This window comes from Castanea sativa, chromosome 1 (assembly GCF_040712315.1).
Source record: "Castanea sativa cultivar Marrone di Chiusa Pesio chromosome 1, ASM4071231v1".
NCBI classification, from domain to species: Eukaryota; Viridiplantae; Streptophyta; class Magnoliopsida; order Fagales; family Fagaceae; genus Castanea; species Castanea sativa.
Window position 1 is genome coordinate 49,312,249 of NC_134013.1, and position 14,292 is coordinate 49,326,540.

At 33.7% G+C, this 14,292-nt stretch overlaps 1 protein-coding gene across 1 annotated transcript; it reads left to right on the plus strand.

The window, feature by feature from the left end:
* Positions 1 to 375: 375 nt before the first annotated feature.
* Positions 376 to 5,041, plus strand: LOC142622483 (translation initiation factor eIF2B subunit delta). Its single transcript, XM_075795956.1, has 7 exons — positions 376 to 1,092; positions 1,982 to 2,125; positions 2,402 to 2,766; positions 3,065 to 3,809; positions 3,911 to 4,007; positions 4,096 to 4,150; positions 4,538 to 5,041. The coding sequence occupies exons 1-7, from the start codon at positions 651 to 653 to the stop codon at positions 4,598 to 4,600; spliced, it is 1,911 nt and encodes a 636-aa protein (XP_075652071.1). The 5' UTR covers positions 376 to 650; the 3' UTR covers positions 4,601 to 5,041.
* The last annotated feature ends 9,251 nt before the right edge of the window (positions 5,042 to 14,292 follow it).

The following is a 14,292-nucleotide window of genomic DNA, read 5'->3' on the forward strand; positions in this document are numbered from 1 at the left end:
TTTAATTATATTGTATCTATTAAAAGAATTTTTTTTAAAAAAACCCCAAAGGTTATGGTCTTTTCTTCCCTCTTTCTTTTTTATTAATTTGACTTGCATTTGTATTTTTTTAATTCATACAAATCAAAATGGTAGTTGAAATAAATCTTATTTCACACTGGACGATAAAAATAATTATTACTACGGTTGACGCTATAAATTGAATTTTTATTATATATATATTTTTAAAAACTAGTACAAACTATGAGGTTTGAAATAGAAAATGAATAAAAAAACAAGGATGAAACTTTTTATTTTATTTATATTTATCTCTCTCCCTCTCTCCAAAAAAAAAAAAAAAAAAGAATAAAAAATTTATTAATTATTTTGGTAGCGCAGCTCTCCTCTCGGCTCTCCTCTCTGAGCTCTCTACTGTAAACTCTCCACTCTCTCTCCCCCCTTTTCTCTCTCTCTCTCTCTCTCACTCTCTCTCTCCTCCCATTTCCATAAAACCCTCTGCCCATTGCGATATCAATCCAAACCCCAAAACTTTCCACGAAAATTTTAAAAAAATTTCCCAAGAAAACCTTCATATTTCCCGTCGTAAGCCCATACCATTTTTCCCGCCACCCAAACAAAAAAAAAAAAAAAAAACCAAAATCCCCAAACGAATGGACTCTCGCCGAGCCTCACGCACTGTCAGCGACCCTAAGATCCGCCAAGTCGGATTCTTCGCTCCACCACCCGACCGCTCCTTCTCGGGCCCACCCGACCCGATCTCCACCTCCACCCCATACCCCGCCACTACCACCACCGCCGCCAAGTCCCCCTCTTCTCCTCCAATCTCCGACCTCTCTCCCACCGGCAACTCGCTCCCTCCGGTCATGATCCCTCCGCCGCGTCACTCCTCCGACACCACTCACCGTCTGGTTCCCTCCCCTCTCCGCCGTGACACTCTCTCCCTCACCGTCGGAAGCAACAGCAACAACAACAACAACATCTCGTCCTCTCCCAGCGGAGGGTTTGATCTCACCGCCGTCAAGGCCAGTAGCGTCCCCGCCAGTGGCTTGACCACCGTCTCCGTCCTCAAAACCTTGCCTCCTGGTTTCACTGGTATTTCCAAAATTCGCTTCCCAATTTAACCTTAATAATATTATTATTTTTCTTTACTATTGGAACCAAAACAAAAAGAAAAGATTAATTTAAAAAAAAAAAAAAAGGTTTTGATTGTTGGGTATAATGGTCAAATTTGTTGACTTATTTTGAATGACGTGACATTAGGTACAAATTAATTAATTTTTTTGTTTTGAGACCTTTACAAAGCTTTTACTTTTGTAAGAGATGCAATTGGGAGGCAGTTTTACCCCCAATACCCGGAACTCGGGACCAGTTGCTGTTGCTTTTGATGGATTGTAAAATGTAAATTGTAGATACATATGGCCATATTAGTTGAAACTTTCTTGAGCTTGAGTTTTAGAGATCCAATCTTGATGCATGGAAGCTATTGCTTTGACATGGTTTCTCTCTATACTCTATACTACATAATTGTTGTTTTTATTGAGCAATTTATGGAATACCAAGGAAAAAGATTTTCAATGGTTAAATGGGATACCTTGTGTAATTTATTGGTATAACTATAGTTATAGTCAATTTGGCCTCTATAACAATGAGTTAGGCAGTGTGTGAATGGATTGTGCCACGGCAATGAATTTTGAACTTGTAACCCCATTCAGGTGTTGCTCAACCATATCTTTTGTAGTGTCAAATTTACAAGCGTGAGAAATGGGGGTGGGTCTTTGGTAAGTCAGAACTACAACGGTGATTTGTTGAGTTGAGTGGAGTTTGTTTGAATCCAGATATAATTGAACGCCTGTTACTTGATTTCAGTCGCACAGATAGTTTCCTCTATCATATATAAGAAAAGTAACTCTCTACTATTTATGATTCTTGCTTTGGAAGGTTACATTGCTAGTGTTGACCATTGATGCATTTTTTGACCCAGAAACAATTGTAGAAAAAGTAGGAGGATCAGTTGAAATACAAAATGACCTACCTGCAAACTCGAAGCCACTGAAGGAGAGAACTTCGAAAGCTGAAAGGCGTGCCCTTCAAGAGGCACAGCGAGCTGCAAAAGCTGCTGCAAAAGGTGCATGTCTTTCTTTTGCTAGCGGTTTATCATGCTAGAACCTATTTGAGTGAATGTGCAATATAGTGTCATCATCTTCATTGTTTGTTATGGAATGTGTTTTCCACACCTGCAGGCCTTTGTCCTTTTCCTTTCTATTTTGACAATGCAGTATGTCTTAAAAGAACAATCTGTGATATTTTTATTTTTGTTTATTAGTTTGATTTGTGGAACATTACATTGTATCCTTAAGTGCCACTTTGTAATGATCCTTTTCTTCATTACTATGTCTATCAGCTGAAGGAAGTAAATTACCTGCTACTACTTCTGGGGCAGCGGCTTCAGCAAATGTGAAACCAGCTAAAGCCACAAAGCCTTCTTCACAAAAGAATGACAGTGCTACAGTTGCATCTTCTGAGAAGAAGGGAGGTGACCGACCACCAGAGAAAGATAGAAAGAAAGATGCTCCTCATCCACGTATGCAATATGATGATAAGAGCCGAGTTGAAAAGGCAAAAAGGCGTGCAGTGGTAAAACAAACTGAAGCTAGGAACAGAGTTGAATTGTTTAGGCATTTGCCTCAATATGAACATGGAACTCAGCTTCCTGATCTCGAGTCAAAGTTTTTCCAACTTGATCCCGTGCATCCTGTTGTTTACAAGGTGCCAATATGAACTTGTTACTTTGCACCTTTGATTGAGTTATTTGCTTGGAATTAACAAGTACATGCATATATGAGCTGAGGAGATTAATTTTTTGAAAACCATGTCAGCTCAACTAAATGTTTAGTACTGGCTACTCTATTTTTTCCACTATTTCATTCTACCTTGGAGGGGTCTGATCTAGATGACAGTGTGAATGAGATGGTGTGTAGCAGTTTGGTACATTGGTTTAAGATATTCTCTGTGAAAGAGATTACTATACTCTTGCCTAATTATGATTTTTTAATGCTTGTGTCAGGTTGGATTACAGTATATATCAGGGGATATATCTGGTGGCAATGCTCGTTGCATCGCAATGCTTCAAGCATTTCAAGAGGCTATCAAAGACTACTCAACACCAGATGAAAAAACTGTGACTAGAGACTTAACTGCAAAAATAAATAGTTATGTTTCATTTCTTAATGAGTGCAGGCCTCTTTCAATCAGCATGGGTAATGCAATTAGGTTTCTAAAGAATCGAATTGCTAAGTTACCTTTGACACTTTCTGAGTCAGAAGCAAAAGCATTTCTTCGGTCAGATATTGAGCAATTCATAAATGAGAAGATCATACTTGCAGACAAGGTGATAGTCAAGCATGCTGTTACAAAAATAAGGGATGGTGATGTTCTTCTTACATATGGGTCATCTTCTGCTGTTGAAATGATTCTATTACATGCCCATGAGCTTGGCAAACAGTTCCGTGTTGTAATAGTGGACTCTCGCCCCAAGCTTGAGGGGCAACTTTTACTTCGTAGGTTGGTGGGAAAGGGCCTTAGCTGTACTTACGCTAATATAAATGCTGTTTCTTATATCATGCATGAAGTTACTACAGTTTTTCTGGGAGCTTCATCAGTATTATCTAATGGAACAGTTTATTCAAGAGTTGGAACTGCATGTGTTGCTATGGTTGCCCATGAATTTCGAGTACCAGTCTTAGTATGTTGCGAGGCATATAAATTTCATGAAAGGGTACAACTTGATTCAATATGCTCGAATGAACTTGGTATGCATCTCTACGGTTTTAGATTTGGAAAGTGCTTACAACTTATGATTTTCCTTGTGCTCTCTAGCCTATGGATCAAGTATCTGTTTCATCTCTTGCAGGTGATCCAGATGCCATTTCGAAAGTTCCTGGTAAAGAGGACATTAACTACTTGGATGGTTGCACTAATAGTGAAAATTTGCAACTTCTGAATCTGATGTAAGTTTTGATGATTTAGGTGATAGGCAGTACCAAGTGAGATTTTTCTAACTGACCTTGAAGTTCTTATTTGGATTGTTATTGGCAGTTATGATGCAACACCTTCAGATTATGTTTCAATGATAGTCACAGATTATGGCATGGTAAGTTATTTTACAAAGTCAAAGTCTATTAGCTTAATTTAGGGATGGAGTTTTGATGCGATTCTTAAATGGGTTGTGTTTATGTCAATTCATATACCTGTAACTTGACACATGAATATGAACACAAACACGGCATGCCAACACAAATTGACACCCCTAGAGCCTTAATTGTTATAACAGAAATGTAAAATTTCATACATTCTATGTGGGCCTAATTTTATTTCAATTACTTTTGACAAACTTAATAGTGTATGCTTTGAGAGGAAGTGCTGCGTTTTTAAAACACACGTCCTTTGCTTAACCTCACTAATAGGTCATATATGTTCATACATACATTTAATTTATATTCTTATGAATCTAGTATATGTGCTTTCGTGCTTCTGTTAGGTCCCACCCACCAGTGTGCCTGTCATTGTGCGAGAATATTGTAGAGATCAAGTATGGATATAGATTGGGTAACGGCTTGGATAGCTTCTCCAAAATTTTGTTTGTTGAGCGACCAATAAACAATAAGTTGGTTTCTTCCATCTCTCTCTCTCTCTCTCTCTTTTAATCCAATTTTTTGGGGGAATAATGTTTTGTATGCCTCATCAAATTTCGGCCTTTTCTTTTTGACCTTTTTAACCTGACTCAGTGAAGAGTGCAGTTTCTTTGCCTCTCCGAGCAGATTTTTAGTGTTGTGTTCTTTCTTCTTGTAACAGTTATTTTTTTTCAAATTTATTTTGTTTTCACCTTTTTATTTTCCTTTTTTGGTATGTAAAACCCCAGACAATGCTAGGTGACAATTTTGTTGCTAGATTTTCACATGCTTTAAATGAGTTGTAATTCAATCACTTTCTTGGATATCATAATTTCATAAGTAAGGCTAGCATTAAATGAGTTGTAATTCAATCACTTTCTTGGATATCATAATTTCGTAAGTAAGGTTAGCATTCATTCGGTACCTATATATTCTTTTGTATTGACACGCCAGTTTCAAGTCAACATTAAGACGGGAAATTGGTTTTGTAAATTGTAATTGGAGGGCACGCGCACGGTGGACAAATACATCTCGATCTGATTATATATTGTCACAGCAGACACCATGGATGCTGAACTGCCGTGTTCATCTTTCCATTTATAATAGAGCGACTTTTTTTGCCTTGTTCTAAGTTTTTGACTATTGAAAATTCAATAGTTACAACTTACAAGAAGAGGATTTTTTTTTTACTATTGAAAATTCGCGGCTTGATGTAGTGGATTCAACCATCTTTCCTATTGTTACAATCTATTAAAATCATTGATCTAGAAACTAATGTTGCTATAATGAGCTCTATTTTAAATGACACTTCTTTCTCTTCAATACAATAGTAGAGGGTAAGAACTAAGAACAATTCAAGATTCATTGGGTGTGCAATTAAATGAGTAACTAACCAATTAAAAGACTTTTTTTTTAATTATAAATAATTTAGTTATCAATTAAAAACCCTATTGCTGTAATAAATGATGGTATCTTGTTTTCCTCGCAATGAAAGAAATACAAAGAAATACAAGATTTCAAATAGGCGCTGCCGCCCAACATTAACCAAGAGCACGATAATCTTAGATATTGGTAGGTTCATTTGGACAATCAGACTTCCTTTTAATGTGGGGTCCAACACATTATATTTCTAATATTATAAATGGGTGGTAGAGAGAAAACATGGATCAAATTCAAAATCTTTTGCTCAAATACTATGATAAATTATACATTTTTTAAATTTTAAATTATTAAAAATTAAAAATTTAATCATTTAACTATAAAGTTCTACCAAATGAAGATAGCCTACTTATACTAGGCTGGAAGCCAATTAATGAGGTTGGTCGATTGGAAGTACTCCAACGATCAGGTTAGTGATGAAAAAAAATCAGATGTAAACTAAAGGAAATGACACTGTTATTATAAAGCGGTCACAAAATAATGGGCTTGTGTGATTCCCCCCTCCAAGAAAGCCCAAAATTAGGCTGAGACACTAGAGTGATGCCAACTTTTTCCAGAAAAACTACATTCTAATGGTATATCATCATTCACGTCCACATCCTCCTACGATAAGTTTAATTCAAAATTGGGCACAACTTTCCCATATCGGCCCATTTTGTCCTAGAAGGCCTGATGATGAGCCTAAACCCAAAAAGAAGGACCCATTATTTTAATGAAAAGATTCCCATGTTGAGCTACCAGACTATGAAAGACAGTTTGGAAGACCCATAATACATAAGCCATTGCTCCCAGCCCATTAATTACGTAAAAAAGTATAAAGTTGTGCCATGTGTCACATTCTTGATAAAGAAAATTGAAATATTCTCAAGTGACACATTAGAGATAAGAATAAATTAAATGCTAAAATTTTGTTTTATTTGATTCAATGTTTCAAGACTTTTCTAATTAAAAAGTAAATATTATTTGTATCTTTTGGTTTAATATATTAAGACTTTTCCTCCCTCGCACATACAAACAATATTCTTTACATTTCAATTCACCATTTCCATCTCTTGCACTTCTACTCTTTATATATACCTACCTATAACCCTTTATGCCATTTTATGTCAAATACAACAGACCAAAAATGATTTTATTTATCTTCAATCTTTCAAGGACACCTACCTAACTCTAATATTATTGTCTCATCTAATTCTAACCCCTATAAATTGGCTACAGCCAAAAATGGGGGCATGCATTTTATTTTGAGTGACAATAGTAATTACGATTTTGATTTTAAGGTTAAACGTTGTAGATTTGTGAGTTTTTAAATGATGTGATTGATTGAGGGTGTTTGAGATGTGTATTTTGTTTTAGAATTAAGGAGAAAGAGAAAAACACATTTTATATCAACTTTTATTTTACAATATTCCTCCAAAGTTATTTTTTATTTCTCATTACTTAAACTGAATAATTATAATGAATATGTGTGTGCAATTTATAATTGTTTCTTCTTATAATGAACTCATTACTAACAAAATTCTATAACAATTATGTTACAATATATGTACAACATTCTTTAAAACTATCTTACATAAAATTTTATATCGTTATCCATGTATTGCACGAGCAAATTACTAGTTACACTAAAAACAATGGCTACATGAATTACACTACTCCTAGGATAAAAGAAGACGCATTTTAAGAGTGTTGGCGTTGGATGATTGTTGTGTCCATGATCCGGTTGTTTATTAGAAACCCTCCTTTATTTTATAGACAAAAAGGACAGTTATTTCTTTGGCCAATAACTATCCCATAACCATATATTATGAGTACGGTAAATTTGGTAACATATAAGGTGGTAGAGATTTAGACCCTCTAGATTTCTTAGAGTACTCTACTAGTAGATTTTTTTAAAACCTAACATTTCTTTTATGATTTAATGGTCTAGGTTCTGCTATGTTTACATTCCACTAACAATACTCTTAAAATAATAAAATAATGTTGCAAACATAACAATTAAGAGTATTATAAGTGGAATGCTGATATGGCAGAATCTAGACATTTTTTTTTATATAAGATAGAATTTCCACTCTAGTCTAATTTAAGTGTATATGTGTGCGAATCTCCCTACTGAAGACTTGAACCCCGGCCCTTGCCCTCACACCCCACAAGTACTTATACTTGTGAAATGACCATTGCACCAAGGGTGTGCAGAATCTAAACATTTAAATCATAAAAAAATGGTTAAAATTTAAAGGAATTTATTTGGTAAAATATCTTTAAAAATCTAGAAGATCTAAATTCAAGGTGAACAACCTTGTGTCACCAGCAAGTCATCAAAGAAACATAACTAATAATCATAAATAAGTAACGATCATTCTCTCTTAAAAAAAAAAAAGTAACGATCATTCTCTCTTAAAAAAAAAAAAAAAGTAACGATCATTCAAGTTGACAATGGACGACTTGACAAAGAATTAAATGGCAACAATGAATGAAGAGTAACATAAACTCACCAACGAACGACTAGCCGTTGGGCCTCATAAATTCCATCATGAAAATGACAGGCACTTCATTCCATAAAGACATGGAATTCAACACCCTAAATAGGAAGAGAGTATAAAACAAACCCAACACTTGAAGGAAAGGAAGGTAACATATGCAATAAGAACTATTTCACTACTCTTATCACTAATGATATTTTGGGGAAATATCCATTTTCTAACTTAAGCATAAGAGGCTCCTCCACTGAAGCACACCCCGATGGTCTCTTAGATCAACTTTCTTTTCTTGTAAATCCTAAAAGACCGTCAAAACTCCAGATTTGAACGAATGACCCAATTGACTATTTTTGGAATCATCAAATAGCATCTTGACTTCTTAGTAATGACCTTGCTTCATCTTCATATCTTCTACTTGAGTAACGAGTGGCTTCAAGTCTTCTATGTAATTGAAAAGTGACATTTATTGTCACATATGTAACATAAGTAGAGAGGTAGTTTTTTCCTTCCCATTTACTACTCATCAAGACAATGAGTTAAGTTCTTCTCAAAAAAAGAAAAAAGAGAGAGAATGAGTTAGGCTAAAACTACTCCCCACATGATGTAATTGCCAAATTACAAGTGGCATATTTATCAAACTAACATATGAAATAGTTGCAAACTTACATGTGCAGTCATTTATAAGATTACCATTTGACTCTATGCCAATTATAACAATTAATGCTCCTCTTGATCAAGAAATTACTATCTCGATTTTTAGTCTCGTTATTATTATTGAGCCACTAATATCGAAGCTAGAGTGGTCTCAATTTTTTCAAAACCACATTTGGTCTCGATCTTAAGACCACATTTTGATCTTGACATGAAGGCCAATTGGATATTATTGTTTTAATACAAAAAAAAAAAAAAAAAAACATAGTTTTTAAAATTGGACTAGTTGTTTGAATGGATTAACTGGAAACAAGCTTGAAAGTTAATTTTTAAATCCTATCCGTTTGGTACGTGTATTTAAACAACAGTTTTCAGTTTTTTTTGGAAATGCGTGTGAGTGAAAAAGTATGTGGAAATACATGTAATATTGTTTAAAAACTGAAAACATGTGTTATAACACATGTACCAAACATGCCTTTAAATATTTGAATTTTCAAAGAAAAACTTTAATGAAAATAAATAATAGAATTCATGGTATATTATTCATTCATGTCCACAAAAATGCTATTGCAATTATGTAATTACTATTGATGACATGATTCATTTTGATAATATATTAAGATAGCTACAACAAAATACAAAGGAAAATAGATTACTTCGCCAAAAAAAAAAAAGCCTGCAATTCCAAGTTCAATAAAATGTTGTTGGTTGTCATATCACAATGGACAATCGTTCGGATGCAATCATGATGCAAGTAAGATAAAGCATGTGCTACTTCTTTAATGATGTTCACCCGCTTCTTCCAATTTAATTCCTTAGCTTCAACATCATTGCTTAGGACAATAAGTAAGCTTCCTCTTTCCATGTATTGATAAACTAGAATCATGCATCGTTTGTGTAGACAAAATCCGTAAAGCTTCACAATGTTACTTTGACAAATTTAAGACAAGACTTTGGCTTCATTCTTGAAACTCTTGTAAAAAGTTGGATCCTCAGCTTCTAAACGGTGAAGTTTTTTTAGGGCAACCACTTTTCCACTAGGTAAATTTGCTTTGTAAACACTGCCATAACCCTCAGTTCCAATGCAATATCTGATGTCAAAATCCTCAGTTGCTTTAATGATGTCTTCATATGCAATATTTCCATTAGAATTCCATATTGAGAATAAATCTCCATTCCTTGGTGGTTTAGACTCGTGCTGAGTGTTCCTAGTTACCTAATGGCGTTGGCAATAGAGGAACACAACTACAAGTAATAAGAGTAATAAGAGGCTAAGTGTAATGGAGAAAAGAAGAATGATTGTGACTTTCTTAATCTTTGTGGAGCCAACAATGGTTGAGGGGGATTCGGCAGGGGGATATTCAAAGTAATCGTAAGTAAAGTTTCCATCTTCCATTCCAAGTCCTTCAAGAGGAGAGGGAGGAGGACTAGGGGGTGAATCAAAGTAATTAAAAGTAAAGTTTCTATCTTTCCTATTGTCACCATCTATTAAAATCATTGATCTATAAACTAATGTTGCTATAATGAGCTCTATTTTAAATGACACTTCTTTCTCTTCAATACTATAATAGAGGGTAAGAACTAAGAACAGTTCAAGATTCATTGGGCGTGTGATTAAATGAGTAACTTACCAATTAAAAGCCATTTTATTTTTTTAATTATAAATAATTTACTTATCAATTTAAAACCCTATTGCTGTAATAAATGATCTAATCTTGGTTTCCTCGTACAAGATTTCAAATAGGAGCTGCCGCCCAACATTAACCAAGAGCACGACAATCTTATATATTGGTAGGTTCATTTGGGCAATCAGATTGGAACTTTGCGTACTTTTGCCTTAAGTTTATGGTGTTTGTGTCATGTTGAATCTTTAAGTTGTGAATCTTCTCTCTGAACAATCAACTTCAAGAATAATTATTCAGTATTTCAAGAGTATTATTTACTCATCTCCCATAATAAAGGGTTTTACCAACTAAATTTAAAGTAAGATTTTTTTTTTTTGATAAGAATAAGACCTATTATTCATATGGGAAAAAATAACATTATTTGCAGTTGCAGGGTATTGATTAATTTTCCATTACGAGGTTTTGGTTAAGCTTAATATAACCTCTCTTTAAAAAAAAAAAAAAAAATAAACTAAAGGATTTATCATGAAAAGAAATACACATGATCAATATCATAGTGCAATAGTCATATGGCTGATTTCATTTATACTAAATTTCTATCACTTAGTCCATCCCCTCTAGCAAATAGGTATGCGTAGATGTTATGTGATATATTACTAATTATCTCAAAAGTTTAATATATTAGAAAATTGTGAATTTAAAGTTTAATCATAATTCTAACATTCCTCTTAACATGTAGGCTCAAACTTCCTTTTAATGTGGGGCTCAACATATTATATTTTTAATATTTTAAATAGGTGGTAGAGAGAAAATAGGGATCAAACTCAAAATCTTCTATTCATAAAAAATAAATAATAAAAAATAAAACTCAAAATCTTCTACTCAAATACTATAATAAATTATCAATTTTTGTAAAATTTAAATTATTAGAAATTATGAATTTAATCATTTAGCCTCCGTTTAGATACCACTTAAAAATGAAAATTATTTCACTATTCAGCTTATTTTTGCTACTATTCATGAGCCCCACTGCACTTTTTGGTACTATTCATGAGCTCTATTGTGCTAATTTAACAGTATTTTCAGTAATAAGTTTTCAGTTTCAGCAAAATAAACGGTATCTAAACAGACCTTAATCATAAAGGTCTACCAAATGAAGATATCCTACTTATACTAGGCTGGAAGCCAATTAATGAGGTTGGTCGATTAGAAGTACTCCAACGATCAAGTTAGTTATGAAAAAATCATAAGTAAACTAAAGGAAATGACAGTGTTATTATAAAGTGTTCACAAAATAATAAGCTTATGTGATTTCCCCCTCCAACAAAGCCCAAAATTAGGCTTAGACACTAGAGTAATGCCAACATTTTCTAGAAAAACCACAATCTAATGGTATATCATCATTCGCGTCCACATCCTCCTACGAAAAGTTTAATTCAAAATTGGGTACAACTTTCCCATATCCGCCCATTTGGTCCTAAAAGGCCTGTCACTAATGTAGGCTAAATTTTTGTTTTGTTTTGGACTACCGTTCTTCGGCCGAATGATGAGCCTAAACCCAAAAAGAAGGACCCATTATTTTAATGAAAAGACTCCTATGTGGAGCACCCAGACTATGAAAGACAGTTTGGAAAACCATAATACATAGGCCATTTCTCCCAAGCCCATTACACTAAAAAGAACGGCTACATGAATTACACTACTCCTAGTCCTAGGATAAAAGAAGACGCATTTCAAGAGTGTTGGTGCTGGACGATTGTCGTGTCCATGGTCCAGTTGTTTATTATAAACCCTCCTGTAATTTATAGACAAAAGGACCGTTATTTCTCTGCCCAATAACTATCCCATAAACATATATTATGAGTACTTGATGAGTACAGGAAAATCGGTAACATATAAGGTGGACGACCTTTGTATCACCAGCGAGTCATCAAAGAGATGTAACTGATAATCATAAATAAGTAATGGTCATTCAAGCTGAAGACGAACAACTTGACAAAAAATTAAAATGCCAACAATGAATGATGAGTAACATACGCTCATCAACGAACGACTAGCCGTTGGCCCTTATAAATGCCATCATAAAAATGACAGGCGTTTCATTCCTTAAAGACATCACATTCAACACCGTAAACAGGAAGAGAGTATAAAACAAACCCAACACTTGAAGGAAAGGTAGGCAACATATGCAATAATAGCTATTTCATTACTCTAATCACTAATGATATTTTGGGGAATCATCCACTTTCTAATTTAAACATCAGAAGCTCCTCCACTGGGGCACACCCCAATGGTCTCTTAGACCACCTTTTTTTTTTTTTGGTTGTAGATCCTAGAAGACCGTCAAAGCTCTAGATTTAGATGACTGGCCTAATTGATGATTTTTGGCATTATCAAGTGGCATCTTGACTTCTTAGTAATGACCTCGCTTCATCTTCATATCTTCCACTTGAGTGACGAGTGGCCTCAAGTCTTCTATGTAATTGAATAGTGGCATTTATTGTCACTTATGTCACATAAGGAGGGAGGTAGTTTTTTCCTACACCTTTATCACTTATCAAGATAATGAGCTAGGCTAAAACTAGTCTACACATGATGTAATTGCCAAATTACAAGTGGCGTATTTATCAAACTAACATATGAAATAGTAGCAAACTTACATGTGTAGTCATTTATAAGATTACTATTTGACTCTATGCCAATTATAACTATTAATGCTCAAAATCACCATCTTGATTTCAGTCTCGTTATTATTATTGAGCCATTGATATTGGGGCTAGAGTGGTCTCAATTTTGTTTTCAAAACTACATTTGGTCTTGATCTTGAGACCACATTTTGATCTTAACTAGACATGGCAAAACGGATCAGAATTTTTTGACCTGACCCGGATCTTATTTTTTTTACTCGAAACAAAAACGGTTTGACTCGTGACCCGACTTGTATTTTTTGCTAGTCAACCCAACCTGAACCATTTTTAAAACTTTTCTTTAGTATAAAAAATAATAAAATTAAGACAATATTGGTTTAATTGTTTGTTGTGAGTTTTAAGAGAACAATTGAGACATTTACATAACTGCATGCAAATGAATTGAAACATGAATGGTTGAACATTTTGTAATGAGTAAAGATTTTTAGATATCAAATAGCAAAATACATGTCAAGATAATCTAGTTACACTAGAGTCAAAAACATAGATTTAAAATTGTAGACATGTGTGGGAAACATTCATAACTGTGAAAATAGTGAAGCCAAAGTATCAAATTAGCATAAATTATGAATGTTTAGACCTTTTTTAACAATTTATGTCCAAAATAAACGGCTTTTCAAAATAAATTATGATATTTTCTAGAGTGTGTGTTGCTTAATAATGATATAATATTCATAAAAAAGACCATGTATAAATAAGTAAACAATCAAACTTTAATGTATATTCTCAAATTGAAATAAAGTGCCAACCACAATTGATAATAGATTATAAAATTAATTTTCAAGATTGTAAATTTCTTATATGTTTATTCTTTGTCAAATAAGTTATCCAATAAGTCATTTGTAATTTTGTTTTATACTTTGGGATGTTGATATTGTGTAGAAATAAAACTTGTGTATTTATTTTACTTATCTTTGTGTTATTTTGTTTTAGTTAGCAATGTTGAGATTTGTATAATTTTAAAATTATTGAATAAGTATTAATAAGTTTAACTGAGTTCATTCTTGATATAAGTGGTGAATTCATAGTAATGCATTTTACATCAAATAATTTGTTGCATGACTTTCCAAATGGCAAATACAAGTTGTTTTCTTTATAAAAAAAAAAAAAAAATCATATAAAAAATACGAATTAACCCAACCTAACCCACCCCGCAACTCAATTGACCCAAACCTGTTATTAACTCACTTAAAATGACATGTTTTGAGTCTTTTGACCT